This window comes from Rhinoderma darwinii, chromosome 13, assembly GCF_050947455.1.
Source record: "Rhinoderma darwinii isolate aRhiDar2 chromosome 13, aRhiDar2.hap1, whole genome shotgun sequence".
NCBI lineage: Eukaryota > Metazoa > Chordata > Amphibia > Anura > Rhinodermatidae > Rhinoderma > Rhinoderma darwinii.
In genome coordinates, this window is record NC_134699.1 from 20,227,331 (window position 1) to 20,244,349 (window position 17,019).

At 42.0% G+C, this 17,019-nt stretch overlaps 1 protein-coding gene across 1 annotated transcript; it reads left to right on the top strand.

The window, feature by feature from the left end:
• The first annotated feature begins 7,588 nt into the window (after positions 1-7,588).
• On the top strand, positions 7,589-15,323 carry LOC142665912 (keratin, type I cytoskeletal 19-like). Its single transcript, XM_075845722.1, has 8 exons — positions 7,589-10,721; positions 11,765-11,847; positions 12,392-12,548; positions 12,646-12,807; positions 12,915-13,040; positions 13,123-13,343; positions 13,863-13,879; positions 14,832-15,323. Exons 1-8 carry the CDS (start codon positions 10,224-10,226, stop codon positions 14,927-14,929), a joined length of 1,362 nt encoding a protein of 453 aa, XP_075701837.1. The 5' UTR covers positions 7,589-10,223; the 3' UTR covers positions 14,930-15,323.
• The last annotated feature ends 1,696 nt before the right edge of the window (positions 15,324-17,019 follow it).

A 17,019-nucleotide genomic window follows, 5' to 3' on the forward strand; every position in this document is an offset into this window, starting at 1 on the left:
TAAAAAACTGCAGTTTTTCATGTCCAATTCTCACCAGTGCGAGACCCATTTTCACGGATCCCTCTTAGACTTGAGTCCTATTTTGTCCTTTTTTTTCACGGTCCCTTCACATGGTCCGTTAACACAACGGCCGTGTGAACAGCCCCATAGAAATACATGCAGACGTTAAAAAAATGGCCGTCACATGGACTATTAATACGTTTGTCTGAATAAGCCTTTAGATTCATTTGTCAGACACTCAGCAGATCGGCACTGGTCATATAATGCCAGACACAACCCATATAGAGCAGTAACCAAACCCCAGAGCTTTTGCCGAAAGGGTCAACCATTTTTAGGGTTGACGCTTATATTTGGTCATTAAAGGGGTTGTCTCATGTAGACAACTCCTTTCTATATGCCCTATTAGAGCATATGGACGTCATAGTAGGGGGTCCTCCATTTGGTACACCCATCTTTTAGAAGAGCCATAGTCGGAGCTGTTCTGTAAGAGCGGCTCTTGCTCTGGCGGACCCGGCTCGTCCATGTCTTTCATGGTCGACCATTCATTAGGATGGTCGCCATGTACTACATATGTCCAGCTACAAATGTATGGTCAGATGTGGCCTCCCCTAGCAATAGCAGCTGATCTATGGGGGTTTGACAAGCTGGACACGTGGCGAGCAGCTGATGTGTATTGAATCATTTGTTGATGGATGGTTGTTACGGCAAACATTTTGGCGTGGCAGCCGAAACTATTTTCTGTGGGGATATTAGAGGTTGTAATTAACGGTTCCCCAAACAGGCTTTCAGGATAGTGATGTTTCCTGGAAGATTGGGTGTGTCCCACATTCAAAGGGAGAGTTAAGGAAAAATATTTCTTGCTACAGATGGCTTTATACATGCAATAGGTTTTTTTACCAGTATCATGCCATGAACGTAGAGCCAGCTGACTTTAATCTTGAACCATAGATATAGGATTTCGAAGATACCCTGAAGTATCAGTATTGACTGACTTGGAAACCCAAGTTTAGTGGCACTATATAGCAGTCATATTTTGGCACGGCAGAGCACTGGCATTTAACTACAGTATAACACTAGTTTTTGGACAGTGTATGGTGGTATTGTTTGGGCACTAAATGGCACTGTTATTTGGACACTGTTGGTATTATTTGGGCATTGTATCGTATAGTAATTCGGACACTATATAGCGATATTATTTGGGCACTGTTATTTAGGCCCAGTATGAATTTATTATTTGAGAACTGTATGGTGGTTTTATTTGGGTACTGTATGACACTGGTCCTTCTGAAGCAGGTCTCCCTTCTGTCCCTTAAAAAAAATATTAAACTTAAAGATGACCTATCAGCTCTCCTGACATGCCAGTTTTAGTAAATAATTGTATTCCCCATAAAATAAAAATTCTGGAGCATCTTTTCTTAGAGCTCTACATTGTGATGTTCCTCTGTTATTCCTCCTACAAATGTATGAATAAATTGACAACTGGGTGTTACCAGTTGGGGGTGTGTCCCTACACAGACTGACAATGTCCAATCAGTGCTGACAGAGTGAGACTGTGTAGGGACACACCTCTTTGACAAGGGAAATGGTAACACCCAGTTATTAATTTATTCATAATTTTCTAGGAGGAATAACAGAGGGATGGCACAACACAAAGTTCCAAGAAAGTATGTTTCAGAATTTTTATTTAATGCGGAATACAAGTATGTACTAAAGTAGACATGTCAGGAGAGGCGACAGGTTGTATGTAAAAGGATTGTCTTAGTGAGACAACCCTTTTAAAAATGTTTTACTCCGTGACCCTCCTTAGACCTTGATGCAGTCGTGATGCTGTGATCTCCAGAAAATAAACATAGAAAGCCAATCGCTAATGACAATGGATCAAGAACACAAAGGGGCTTCCAGTCTCTAGCGTGGCATTGATTTCTGAAGCAATGTATTGAAAGAGCAGCGTAGATAATAATTTAATAGTTTGGGTGGATTCTTCATGTACGGATTATTTCATATTGCGGGTTTTAATGATTTTATTTCTCATTCTAATCATAGTTCTTAGAAACAAGACAACACCTCTAACAATTCTCACTGCAGAGGAAATGCCAGACAAATGATGAAATCTGGGGCGTTTTATTGTTTATTATTATAATTTTTCATACCAAAGTTTATTATTATACTGGGATATCATGTCATGGTTTAAATGCGATTTTCTTATTTTTTTTAAATAAAATATTTTTATTGGATTTTTTTAGAATACACAGTCATAATCATATAATCATACAATAATACAAAGACAGGAATACCAATCTCGGGCGATAATAAATACAGCCTGACAATGTCAACATAATCATGAATGTTAAGTCAGTGAGGCAACTATCCAGTTGTCATCCCTGTTGGCATGTAAACACTGTTATTGCTATTGCTGGGTATCCCTGTATACAGAATTACAGTAAATCATTTAACTAACTAACGACCGAAAACTGGAGCCTAGTGGAACAGTACACAAGCCGCTAGTTGATGACATGGAAAAAATATAGATATTATGTTCTTGAAACCTTCATTGCCCCTAAAGTGCCCTTCAGGTCCTCAATCAAATACCAAGGCGATCCTGTGAATGGGCCAATGATGTCCCTTCGTTCCGAACTAGTGAAGTGATTTGTAAGAAATAGCTTCCATTTCTCAAAGAATTTCTTTCCCCGTGTGTCTTTATGTTGTAAGATGCTGGTTCGATCTAGGTAGAACAATCTCCGCAACCCCTGAACAACCATACTCTGGTCTGGAACATCTGCTATCAGCCAATTCTGGAGTATACACCTCTTTGTCACCATAAGTGTGGCATGAGCTATGGGGGAAAGATGTGTCACTTCTGCCTCTTCCTGTTCTCCATCGTATTGTACATGGAATAAGACCTCCATTGGTCACACAATCCCTTTAAATTTGCCCACTTGCTGCAATAAGGATGCTATCTCCCTGCAAAATGGCTGAATGTTGGCGCAGGCCCAAAGGCCATGATACATGTCCGTTCTTGGGGTACTGCACCTAGGACAGGATGTTTTCCTATCTGGTTGGGAGACGGAAGGGGTTAAAGTGAATGCATATATTGCTTGATGGATGATCTTCAATTGGGTTTCCCTCCAATTCTCGTTGTGGACATGAGCCCTGAAATCAACCAGCTCCATTTCAATATGCTTTTCAATACCTGGCAAGCTAAACAGTTTTTCCCATCTCCCAAAGGCCTGTGCAGGGGACATCTTCAGTAGTAACGGTCTGAGAGTACTATATAGTTGTGAAGTGGAGCATCTGTGAGTGCCCGAGAACCATGAGTCAAACATGTTAGATGGAACCTCATCAGCTATATCTACAAGTTTAGTTTTCCAGTGAGTGTATTTGCAAATATTGTAAATGCTGATGCTGTACAAAATTATATCTGGTCTGCAGGGTCAGCCACCTCTTTTCATGTTCATGGAACATATCCCCCAAAGTTGTTATCCCTCCCTCTCTCCACTTTGACAATAGTTTGTTAGATCTTCCCGCTTCAAACTCCGGGTGCTGCCATAAGGGCATATGTTTTGAGATACGGTAAGAAAGATTATAATGTTTGCGCAATATTTTCCAGGCAATGATGGTATCTCGTAACAGAGGCGACTTCTTAACGGTTTCGGGAGAAATGCAAATGTTGTGTGCACCAGAGCCATGAGATCCCAAGGTTCTGCTAGCTGCCTCTCCAATCTAGTGTTAGAATGAAACCCTGTGCCATGTTTCCAATCTAGCAGGGTGTCTGCTCAAACACGCCAGGTTATACCCCCGGATGTTGGGAAAATTGACCCCTTCCTCAGCCTTCCGCATCATGAGTTATGTGAGCGCTATTCTCGATTTCCCTCCCCCCCAAATAAATTTGGTAAAGGATGAATTGAGTATATTAAGTATAATGCTTAACCAGAAGAGGGATGGTCTGTAGTGGATAAAGCAATTTCACAAACCCCAACATTTTGACCAATCAACATCTTCCCAAGAGTGAAAGAGGTAAGCTGTGCCATCTCAGAAGATCAGCTTGGATGACATGAATCAGAGGAGGATAATTTAGATCATAAAGGGAGTTAGGCACACGGCCCACCTTGATACCCAGGTAGGTTATATTAGACTTCGCTATCTCAACATCTATAGTGGCTACGGACCGCCTAAATTTGAAATCCTGCGTCCCTAAACCCAATAACTGACATTTTGACATGTTAACTTTGTAACCTGAATAGCTCCCAAAATCATGCAATGCCCGGAAAATATGCGGAACATCCTGTAGGATTTTAAAGAAATAAAAGTATGTCATCTGCAAATAACGTTTCTTTGACCTCCGTCTTCCCTACCTTTATACCCCTATACAGATTGGACGACGCCAAGTAGCGTGCCAGAGGCTCCAAAGCCAGATTGAACAATAGAGGCGACAGCAGACATCCCTGCCTAGTACCTTTGTATAAACGGAATGGTTGAGATAAAAAACCTGGGGTGGAAATTCTAGTCTTGTAAATGTGGTGTAATAAAGCCTTGAAAGCCCCAGTTATCCCCATCTTATCCAAGACAGCATCCAACCATTTCCATCTGACATTGTCAAAAGCTTTCTCCGTATCTAGTAAAAGTAATGCTGGATGTTCCTTAGGAAATGGACTATGCTGTACCCTATCTAACACTGCAAGGACTGTCCTGATATTAGTGACCGCCGACCTACCTTTAATAAAGCCCACTTGTTCCGGGGCTATGAGATGTGGCATTATAGTCGCTAGCCTATTCGCAATAATTTTAGAAAGGAGCTTGGCATCTACATTAATAAGTGATATGGGCCTATACGACGAACGGCAATAAGGGGGTCCTTTCCAGGTTTTAACAATAATTTCACATAAAACGTGTCTGCAGATGGTGGTAATCCCTCCTCTCCCAAAGCATTGTTAAATAAAGAGACCAAAGTCTCAGTCACCTGTTCCCTCATTGCTTTAAAAAAATCTCCGGTCAAACCGTTTGGGCCAGGTGCCTTCGCATTTTTCAAGTTCCTAATAGCTCTATCTACCCCCTCCTTAGTAACCCTGGCGTTTAGGAATTGTAACTTTTCCGCGGAGATGACCGGTAAGGTGGCCTTGTCTAACAGTGTGTCATGTAACTGAGGGGAAGATTCATCTGAGTACAGTTCCTCATAAAAACTAGCCAGAACAGCATTAATATGAGAAGGATCACATGTATCTCGCAATTTCGCTATGCGTTGTGTTGGACGTTTTCCTCGAGCCACAGTTGCCAGTAACTTTCCCGCCTTATTACCAAACCTGTGTAGAATAGCTTCAAAATCACGGTTATGTGACATTTCTTTGAGAAGCACATTCGTCAAAGGATTGTTTGGCCTGAATCCAAGCCTGTCTAGCCTCTATTGTAGAATGTGTCAGGTATGCTGTATAAGCTGTCCTCAATGCAGCACTAGAGGAATAACATTTTTGCGGTATTTCCCTTTTTTTGCTCACTGAGTATGCAAGTATCCTCCCCCTCAGCACAGCCTTGGCCGTATTCCAAAAAAGTGAGGGATCATCCCTGTGTCCTGAATTCGTTGAGGTGTATTCCAACCACCATCCCCGCAACAGTCTTACAAAAGTGTCATCAGACGCAAAATGGGCCGGGAATCGCCATATAAAATCTCACCCTCTGGGATAGGTTTCCTGAAAAGATATCCGTACCGGGGCAGGATCTGAGATCACTAGATCTCCTATATCAGAAGACCCAACGCTGGAGACATGAAAAAATAGTCTATCCTGGACCTAGACTGTTGAGCATGGGAGTAATGAGTAAATTCTCTGGCATCAGGGTTACCTATTCTCCAAGGATCTATTAAGTGCGTGCTTTCCAGCAAAGGTCCTAACACTCTGTCATGTTTTCTGGGGGCCCTTCTAGGAATGGACTTAGGGTCGTGTGTGTTGTGTGAGCGCCTATCCACTCTGTGGTCAAGAACAGAATTAAAATCCCCTCCCACTACTTTGTGCAGGACAGTATCTGACAATAAGGACCCTTCCAAACTGTTAAAGAATGAAACATTATCGCTGTTAGGTCCATACACATTATAAATGCATAATACCCAGCAAGATGTGCTTAGGGCAACATGGAGCAGACGTCCTTCCGTGTCCGAATCTGTATGTGTTACCTCATGTACCAGGTTTTTATTTATCAAAATAAGAACCCGCGCCTTACGGCCACAAGCTGAAGAGCCGTACACTGAGCCCACCCACAATTTTTTCATGCGGTGGAAGTCACTCTCCTCCAAATGAGTTTCCTGAAGAAGATTGATATCTGTATGAAGTTTTTTTAAGTGGCGGAGTATCATCATTCTCTTATTAGGGGATCGAAGCCCCTTTACATTCCAAGAGGTCAGCTGCATAAACTAAGTGTCACTAAAAGGTTCAATAATGACCAGTCATAAATATCTCTGGCTAGGCAAGAATGCCCCACTACCTTGGTAGCTGCTCGGTGGTATCTGCTCCAGTTTGCTCCCAACATTACAATAACAACATGAATAATCAACACAAGAAAATGAACATAACCCATGAGAACAAAATACCCAACCAGGAATGTCCACATCAATCCCAGTGAAACAAGCATCAGTTCGGCATACATGACTTCAGTTTTTTCTGATCTGTGACCCAACCCCTCCCCTTTCCGCCCCTGCATGTTCCAGATGTAGACATCAGATTCCAAGACAAGTTGGTCAAACTAAACAGTAGAAGAACAAATGCCTATGTCTAATAAAACAGGAACCTCTTCAAGTAAAGGTCAACCAAACCAGTGACCACATGTATGTAAGGCACAATCAAATGCAGTCTTTCATCACACATGATATACTTATCAGTCTGGGATGGTTTCAATCAGCTTGTCCAAACGTTGTCGATGTAGAGTCTTGGACGATTCTGCCCGTTGTTGCTTGGGTGAGGGAGCACGAGTTATTTCAGACCAAGTACAGTCCCGTGGAGGAGAAGGTGATGAAGGAGGACCATCCCCTCCAGATCCTTGACTCGTAGTCTCCGCTCCGAGAACCAGGGATCTTGTCCACGTAGATTGCCGCTTCCTCAGGCGTGTGAAATACCTTGATGGAGCCATCCATCTGCGTGATCACCAGGGTAGCCGGATATTGTAGCTGAAATTTGATTTTGCGTTTGTATAGGGAGGTGCAAATCCCTCCAAAGGATCTCCGACGCCGCGTGACCTCTGCTGAATAATCTGCAAACAGGATAATTTTTGCTCCCCTTATATGTAAAGGGGTATTACGATTTCTGAAAGTGCGCAAAAGTTCCCCTTTATCATTGTAATCCACGTAGCGCATGATCACCTGTCGTGGTCTGGTTTGCGACTCTCCTTTTGCGTTGGCTATCGGACCCGCAGGGCCCACTAGATGTGCCCTTTCCACTCTGCATGATCTAGTCAGACCCAACGCTTCTGGCAGCTCCGTCTCACAAATCCCCTGGAGAAGCTGTGGTCTAATATGCTCAGGTAGTCCGACAATCCGTAAATTATTCCTTCTGGAACGATTTTCGAGTTCTTCCAAACGATCCCTGAGCTTGGTGTTATCTCACATCAGACCTTTAATGCAGGTATGGGCCCCTGCAGAGTCATCTTCCATGAGGCCAACACGCTGTTCCAGCTCATCCAGTCGGGTGCCATGAGACGTGACCTCATTTTGAAGTTTCTGGAGCGTCGTTGTTACTGTGGCTATTAAGGAATCCCGAATATCAGGGGCCAGCTGAGTAGCAACCTCTATCGCCAACTTCCGGTAGTCCAGCGGTGAGTCAGTAAATACCGACGGCATTATCACCTCCCCAGGGAGTAATGGGCTTTGAGGCCGACTCTGTGGGAGTGATGGCTGCAGCAGCGCCGCCATCTTGGATTGCGCCTCACCTCGTGTGCTGTGTCCAGCCGGACAGGAAACCTCTCTGCTGCCGCTCCGAAGGAGATATCTCTCCATAAACCCTCCGGTTCTTCTCACTGAGCCCTCAGCTGAATGCCGAGGCACTTAAATCCTGCAGGTGTGTGGCGGCGGAGGGTCGGGGGATCAGGGCTTCAGGAGTTCACCTAATCCATCACCACATCCCAATGCCGGAACCGGAAGTCTAGATGCATTTTTTTGCTGCAAATTGCGTCAAACTGGGCCAATTTACAAAAATTGCTGCAAAATAATTCTTTTTTTTCCAGGAATTGTAGTAAAAAAACGCACAGTGAGATCCCAGCCGAAGTGCTGATGCCAATTATATAATCAACATTTCACCTATATACTGTATGACTCCCACAGCTAGCTGTGTCCAAAAGTACTCAATTGTCCCTAGATCCGATTCAAGTAAATTATGATAAGCATGAACAGTAGCAAAGAAAGTATGAAGAAATGGCATGGGATTGAGCATTGCTTCAAGGAAATGGGTAGCATGGTAAAGCTATAATGGGCACACTTCTATAGAGTGTGCACTTTAGAGGTAAACATTAGGATATGAGTGGGCATTGTCAAGATGCAAGCACGTACCTAGGTATGAGACTTTATGGTAAAAAGAATAACAGGGTCACTTGAATAGGGATGAGTTTCAATACGTCACATCCCATAGACACACGTGGGGCTGTCTCTGGAGAAGAACAGACCCATTTTTTCTAATTTCAGGCAATCCCTTTAAAGATATATAGGAGTAAATACATCTCTAGCATAATGTATTTCCAAGTCATAATAGTAGGTCAACCAATAAAACATAAAACCAGCAATAATACTGGACTGTGAGTATCACCTGCTCTGTGATGTAAGCAAAACCTGTGTGTGGATACTAAACATTCAGCCCAGTATTTAGTAGGAACTCTTGTGATGGTACAAGTTGTGACTATAATTAACAAAACTATTTGGGTATGTTCACACAGGGTGGATAGGTTGGTAAGAATACACAGATAATCAATCCGCAGTTAATCCGCTAAGTGTGAATATACTTGCTAATAGTTATAATACAAATATTTCAGGGCAGCATATGATTCTCTAATCAATGTTGTAGTATATACCTGATCATGTATGAAGTAGCTCAAAGTTGGACTGATCACAAGAGTACTAAAGGATTCTCCGATGGTCCAGGATGTGACACAATAACAGGACCCAAAGGTCCAGCAGAAGACAACCCATTTGAAGGTGACCTTGAGGCCAATCAGTTGCCATTCGGGTCTATTTCTTATGGTATGATTCACAAAATAACCCATTACACTTTATTGATGATATGTTCTACGTATACAACTAAGTTTACACTGTAATTATAAGTGGACATGGACATGTTCTGTACATGTTCTGGAGGATGGGCCCTCAGAATTATATTTTGGTTGGCCCAAGGAACCCCAGTCAAGATACTGTGCTTGGACCATGTAGCCTACGAAATTGAATGGACCTAAAAGATGCTTGGATCTTGTCATTCATTTTGCTAGAACTACATGAAGTAGGTCAGTGGAGGATCTACATGGCCATCACTTATCTATATAGAGATAACATGTCGTCTATGGAAACAATAATGACGGGTGGGATATGTGACACTAATAAATTCCGAGACCAGATATATATATAGTATGTGAGTGTTAGTGGTTCTGGTGATCATAGATGTAACAGTAGTAATGTTGTATTACCTGTTATCCTAGGAGGTGGTAATGTAATATGAAATTTACCTGTTGACATGTGACTAGAGGGTTAACAGTATTAAAGATGCAGCCATGAATTGTTGTCTGGAACAACAATAGATCCAATTTCAGTATAATTCCTAAACTTTCCAGAATTGGGAGGGGTCAGCGTATTTCTTACCTGGTTAAGTGTAGAAGAATGTCAAAAGCATAGCCTTGGGGCCAGGAGCCTCCCTGACTCAATGTGAATCAGAGCTTTTGTTTTAGGAACTAATGCAGTACACACATACAATACCTGCTCCTGGTTGAGTGAAAGCACTTTGTGTAAGAAGGTTTAAGGGGGGGGGGGGTGTAATATGATGAAACGCTTACAGGTTATTCTCACAAACCAATGAGGTAATAATGAATCCCGCTTCTCTCGCAAATGTTGGCACGCAAATCAAAGCGGATGACTCTGCTGAAGGACCAAACCTTACGTGGAAGTCACACCCACATCCTCTTGTATAAAGAGAAGGATGGAAAGTCTGGGTTCCTGCACTCAACTAATCATCCCAGGTAGCACTTAGAAAGGCAGGTGTTACATTTACATCATGTCCTCATACAGTATTAGGCAAACATCATCCTCAGGATCCTCAAGTGGCTTGGGATTAGGTGTCCTTGGTGGTGGCTCAAGCAGATTGTCTGTGGGTAGTTACAGGGCACCCAGCATCCATGGAGGAAGTGGTGGCAAAAATATTTCCATCTCCACCTCTAGGATGCATTCCTCTGGGGCTAGTGGTTATGGAAGTAGCTTCGGTGGAGGATTTGGTGGTCTAGGCAGTGGCATGGCTGGCAGCTTTTCATCTAGTTATGGTTATGGCTTTGGAGGTGGACTTGGTAGTGGAGAGGGTCTTCTAGCTGGAGGTGAGAAGGAGACTATGATAAACCTGAATGACCGTCTGGCTTCATACCTGGACAAAGTACGCTCCCTGGAGAAGGCCAATGCCCAGCTGGAGGTTAAGATTCGTGAGTGGTATGAGAAACAAGCACCAAGCCCAGAACGTGACTACAGCCAATATTACAAAGTGATTGAAGATCTTCGTAACAAGGTAGGAGAAAATTCTTTAAGTATGTTGCTAGTTCCTTCCACATAAATCATGTTATATATGCAATTATAAATCAATGTAGTTTATTTTCTTATACTCCACATTAACATATTGTAATTTTAATATGTGTATGAAATATTGTTTTCTGTGTAATCTATTTGTATTATTCAAGTACAAATGGAGTCCAAAATAGGCCCATGAGTAAAAATTACAATATATGATAAGTTTAATATGTATAGCCAAGATTTACTGAAACTGACTTAAAATTTGTTGTACTCACATTCTACTGTAGCAAACTGATGATATCATCAAACAGAGACTGTAGACTTCCCCTTCGAGGTGACATCATTAGATACTTTCTGATTGTGTAACTATTTATATTGCACAACTACCTTCCCATACCATCCTCCCATCATTGCCACATAACGATGATGTCATCAACATGAGGCATGAAAGACTGTGTGAGTTAAACATGTGGCACAGAGTAATTTACTTCATTCAAATTCAATTACAGTACATTGTAAAAAAAAAAAAAGGTCACTATATATACACACAAATATGAGATATCCTCTTGCTGAGGCATGGTGTCTGGTTCTGAAATAGCTTTTATCATGATAACTTGGTAAGGAGAAAAAGTAGAAGTTTCAATAGGAATTACAGCCTACTGTCACCCAGGGCATGACAAACTGACTGCCTTGACCCCCAGACTAGGAACAATGATGTCACCATGGCTGGTGATGTCACTTAATGTAATACTTAGGGTTAGTTATATGGTGCCAATATGATCTTTAGCGCTATACATATCAGTTCCTGTCCCCAATGCGGTTCACAATCTAATATCCCTAATACAAAAACAATGAGGGGCATTTTGGAGTACCGGGGAGAACCCACATAGGTAGAACATACAAAGTTCATGCTGATTTTGGCCTTGATCAGATTCAATTCCAGGACCCCCATATGCAACTGTTTTGGGAATGAGATATACACACAATTATAATAATGTGCTAGATATCACACCTAGAATATGTTTTTGTCTGAATTCTTAGATCCTCAATGCCACCATGAACAATGCCAGCACTCTCCTGCAGATTGACAATGCTAAGTTAGCCGCTGATGACTTCAAGACCAAGTAAGATTTGTTCCCTATGTTTTAAACTGTGACCTTTCAGTCAACTTATCTTTTGGTGATTCTTTGTCACTAAAAGATCTATCCAGCATAAAGACTCATCACCACACATGGACAATAAATTTATATATCGATAACAATATATATTTATTAAAGGGGTTCTACGCTTTGGCCAATCCCTACTTGTTAAATAAAGCCTCTTGATCAGCTTTAATCTGTGGGGAAACCTGTCAGAAAGTGTTCAATTTCCCTGCAGTGCCACCTCAGGGCAAATTAAGTATTACATGGTGGCCATTCAAATCAATGGGCTATCTGTGTAATGCAGGACAGGACAGGTCCTCCAGAGAGAGAAGCGCTATATAACTGCTTTCCACTATGGACAAGAGATGAGGATCCTGAATAGGGGACCCGCTCTATCAACCCAGATTCCCTAATATGGTGTATGAAAATAGGTTTTCTAAACTACACAACCCCTTTAAGCTTGTATGTCTGCATTTTGCTATCTTCAACAGAAAAATCACATTTTGATTTGCCTCCTTTCAACAAGGTATGAAACTGAACTGTCCATGCGTTTGAATGTTGAGGGTGACATAAATGGTCTACGCAGAGTCTTGGATGAACTGACCCTTACAAGATCAGATCTGGAGATCCAGATTGAGAGCTTGAAGGAAGAGTTGGCTTACTTGAAGAAGAACCATGAGGAGGTAGGACTGATCATCAGAGAGATTAGGAAATAATGGATCAGTTTAATCAGGAAGTATTTGAATAGATGCAGATCATGACACAAATTTGGTTGCATAGGAAATAAACGCTCTCCGTGGACAAGTTGGTGGCCAAGTGAATGTAGAGATGGATGCTGCCCCGGCTGTTGACCTGACTAAGATTTTGTCTGACATGAGAGACCAATATGAAGTAATGGCTGAAAAGAACCGCAAGGAAGTTGAGGCCTGGTACTTTAAGCAGGTGAGAAAAAAAAATGTTTCCTTAGGTTGTCTCAATAATGGTATGTTCTAGTTGCCAGTCATGAAAAGCAACATATTAACCCGCCATTTTTAATATTTATGTCTTAGACAGAGGAACTGAGCAGAGAAGTTGCAAGTCACAGTGAACAGATCCATTCCAGCAAAACAGAAATGACCGACCTTAGACGTACCCTCCAAAGCCTAGAGATTGAACTTCAGACACAGCTAAGCATGGTGAGATCTTGTTCCAACATTATCCATGATATGTCCCATCACTTACGTTACTATACAGCCTAAACATTACTCTCTACTATAGAAAGCAGCACTGGAAGGAACTTTGGCAGAGACAGAAGGCCGGTATTGCGTGCAGCTATCTCAGATACAGGATATGATCGGCAGTGTGGAAGCTCAGCTTGCAGATTTACGGTCAGACATGGAACGCCAGAGCTATGAATACAAGATTCTCATGGACGTGAAGACCCGCCTGGAACAAGAGATCGCAACCTACAGACGTCTCCTGGATGGTGAAGATGCCAAGTAAGTAGCAATATGATATTGACCATTAAAGAGTTATCATTTGGTTAGGCCACAACCAAAATAGTTTTTCTGGAGCCATATTGATAATATCCAACTAACAAATTAGAGTTATTAGAGCACTGGTGTCCAGTTAGGCCCCAGAGGCATCATTTGAAGTTCCTAGGCCCTTGCACCTAATACAAAATCTGTAACCTGGTCCTCCAACCATTATGTATCATTCATAGCACTGGTGCTGTAATTGGCAGAGGGGCTGTTGGGTCCCCTTGGGCAACAGGGCCCAAATATAAATGCTAGGCACTGAGAGAGTTGTTGCGTACATTATGTCTGACTTATTTGGTATTATAATACCTATCTCCTTTGATGATACATACTTTCTTCAGACTTGAATCATTCCATTGTACTGTTAGGAAACCCTTCGGGGCCTATTGTGTGCTGTCAATCTGAGATGATGCCAAATATTTTTTGTTTTAAAAACAGTGGATCACTATTCATTTTCTCTCTTATTTTCTTTTCCAACAGCATCTCATACAAGGAATGTAAGTACATTGTATTCTCATATTTTTAATTAAAATGTTATTAAGTTAGGATTGAAATTGCCGAGATGTGCCAGTGGGCACTGTTCTTGGACAGCAGTGGTCTTGATCATAACTGTGTCTTAGACCCCATGCACAAGACCGTAAAATCGTCCGTAATTACGAACCCATTTATTTCTATGGCCGACGGACACCTTCCCATATATCTACGGGAAGGTGTCCGTGTCGTAGAAACTTTCCGAAAAAAATAGGACATGTCCTATTTTTTTATTTTACGGACCGTGCTCCCATATTTCATATGGGACAGTAAATGCGGAAAAAGTTGTCCACGGCCGGCCGTGCCCCTAATTACGGGTTGTAATTACGGGCACGGTCGTGTGCATGGGGCCTTAAAGAGTATCACACTTTTAGTAGGATACTTTAGATTATATAATAGGCTTGTGGAATACCTTTTGGTCAAAAACAGTGTGCTAGATGGCAGCTGCTAGGTGGCACGACTACCAGTCTTCCACTTTCTCCAGTTCATATATGACCTGGTGCTTTTTGGCTTTCATTCTGAATGACCTCTGTTTTACTCGGGTAGTTCTTCATTCTCCACACAGTTCCATGATCTCAACTATCATTACATACTATCCAGATGTAGACAAGATTTAGCTTGTCAGATGTAGCAGAGCTAAATACGTTATTTGGTACAATTCATAGTGATATTACCTTGTGTTATCTGTGGTTTTACACAGGACTACAGGCTAATCTTAGCTCAGTTATCATGATACATTTACAATAGAGCCATACATTATGCACATGCAAAATCAGCACAAAGGGGAAGGGGGTATTTATAAAAAAATATATATATTTAAAGACTCTGTTTTGAATAATTCGATAGCTCTCTGTAAAATTGTTAGAATTAAAAAAATATTAAAATTTTTCCACTAAACTATTTTTTTTATAATCACAGCCCCTCAAACCGTACGTAACGTCCGCACCATTATTGAGGAGACCGTTGATGGAAAAGTGGTGTCATCACGGGAGAAGGTCCATCAAGCCGCCTTCTAATCTAAACCTGTCTCCAAACTCAGCACAGATACCTGAATGAGTCAGATATAATATGTCTAATATAACATGTTCCAGCGGCAGCCATCCCAGTGTACCCCAGTTGTTCAGGACTAACAAATCCCAGAATGTTCTGCTAGTTGGCAGGCACATGGGTATATGAGGTTCTACAACAGCTGGAGAGCCATAGGTCACACAAACCAAGCCTACTCATGAATTATTATTAGTAATAACATCTCGGGTTGACCGGTCACCAGTATCTTGTGCTGAGTTAATCACTGGAGTCACTGACGCCAATGTAACGCCTGTGTTTTCATAACCAGATGATACAACTTGTGCAACTTTTTGAGGCCTCTTTATTTTCTATATCTAATAAAGTTATCTGCTTTTTCATGCACTTTTATGTTGTCTGCCTAGTTTAATTTTTTCTAGTAAATCCTGAATAGAACTAAACCTAGAGTAGACACAGACATAACCTAGAATTAAAAGATAACCGCTGACAGCCTTTAGAGGGAGCTAAGGAGCTTACTGTATACGGTTTATACACTGAATACTCAGTAATATAGAAGTATACACTGGAAAGTGGACAAAGTGGATTCACTAAACCAGAATCGCTTTGGGGTGCAAAGTCTAAGGATCACCCCTCCACCTACAGTAGGTCTTGGAGTTTTCCGGCTGCAAAGGACAAACAGAACAATTGACACGGAGATAACTTTTTTGTACACAATAGGGGAAGACCAAGAGTCAGACGGCATCTCCGTTCCTTTGCTGACAATCTGTGGAGCGCACGTGCATAGGCTCTTCCTGAGCAGCAACTGGGGTGTTATTGAGTATAGGAGCTAGACGAGCGAAATTTTGAGTATGTTCCTTTTCCTGAGATCTCTTCTGGAACTGAAATCCCACTGGTAGCCAGGAAATCCAGAGCAACCAATGCAGAGAACGAATGGCATTACCAAATATTCATAGTGCCCACCCCGGATGTTGAGGACAGTTTTCCACTCGTCTCATTCCAACCCTTTATCCACATTCTCTGGAAGGGGAAAAGTGGAAATTGCCTTCAACACCCAGGGCGGGTAACTCCAAGGCCTAGTTAGAGGGAAGATTCCTTAGACTTCACATCCCAGGCTATCCAGGGACAAACTGATAGCGGCTGTGGATCCACTTCTCCAGTGAGAAATATAACGTGCAGTAAGCTCCTCATAGTGGTGTCTGTAGGCAGCCAGAATTGTATATTTTAATCTGCATAGGGGTTGTGTTTGGTGCTCTGCAAATTAATGTGACAGAATTTTTGTAACTAAAAACGACATCGAGTGCCCCGTTTAGCCACTTGTGCCACCGAACCAATGATTCCTGGGCTCCCTCTGCTAGCCCCAGCGCTTCTCAGATAATCTGATGCACACTGTGCTTTGGTAGTCCAAGACACACTTCCCTGCCATCCGATTGCCAAGGGCCGCTCACGTGGGCAGCACTAGTCAATCAGATAGCAGGGAAGAGGGTGGAGGACAGTAGAGGGGACCCAGAAATCAGTGGATAGGGGGCACAACGCAGCTAAATGGCTGGTACCAGGTAAATAAACTCTGCACCCTGCTGGCAAACCTCCCATTTTTACCTAAAACTGGAGGGTCTTTGTAAAGGGTGGACATTCACTTTAAGGCACAACTACCCAAAGGTATATATATATATATATATAAAACAGACCATGTGGTATGGTGATATACAGTGAAGGAAATAAGTATTTGATCCCTTGCTGATTTTGTAAGTTTTCCCACTGTCAAAGACATGAACAGTCTAGAATTTTTAGGCTAGGTTAATTTTACCAGTGAGAGATAGATTATATATAAAAAAAAAAAGAAAATCACATTGTCAAAATGATATATATTTATTTGCATTGTGCACAGAGAAATAAGTATTTGATCCCCTACCAACCATTAAGAGTTCAGCCTCCTCCAGACCAGTTACACGCTCCAAATCAACTTGGTGCCTGCATTAAAGACAGCTGTCTTACATGGTCACCTGTATAAAAGACTCCTGTCCACAGACTCAATGAATCAGTCTGACTCTAACCTCTACAACATGGGCAAGACCAAAGAGCT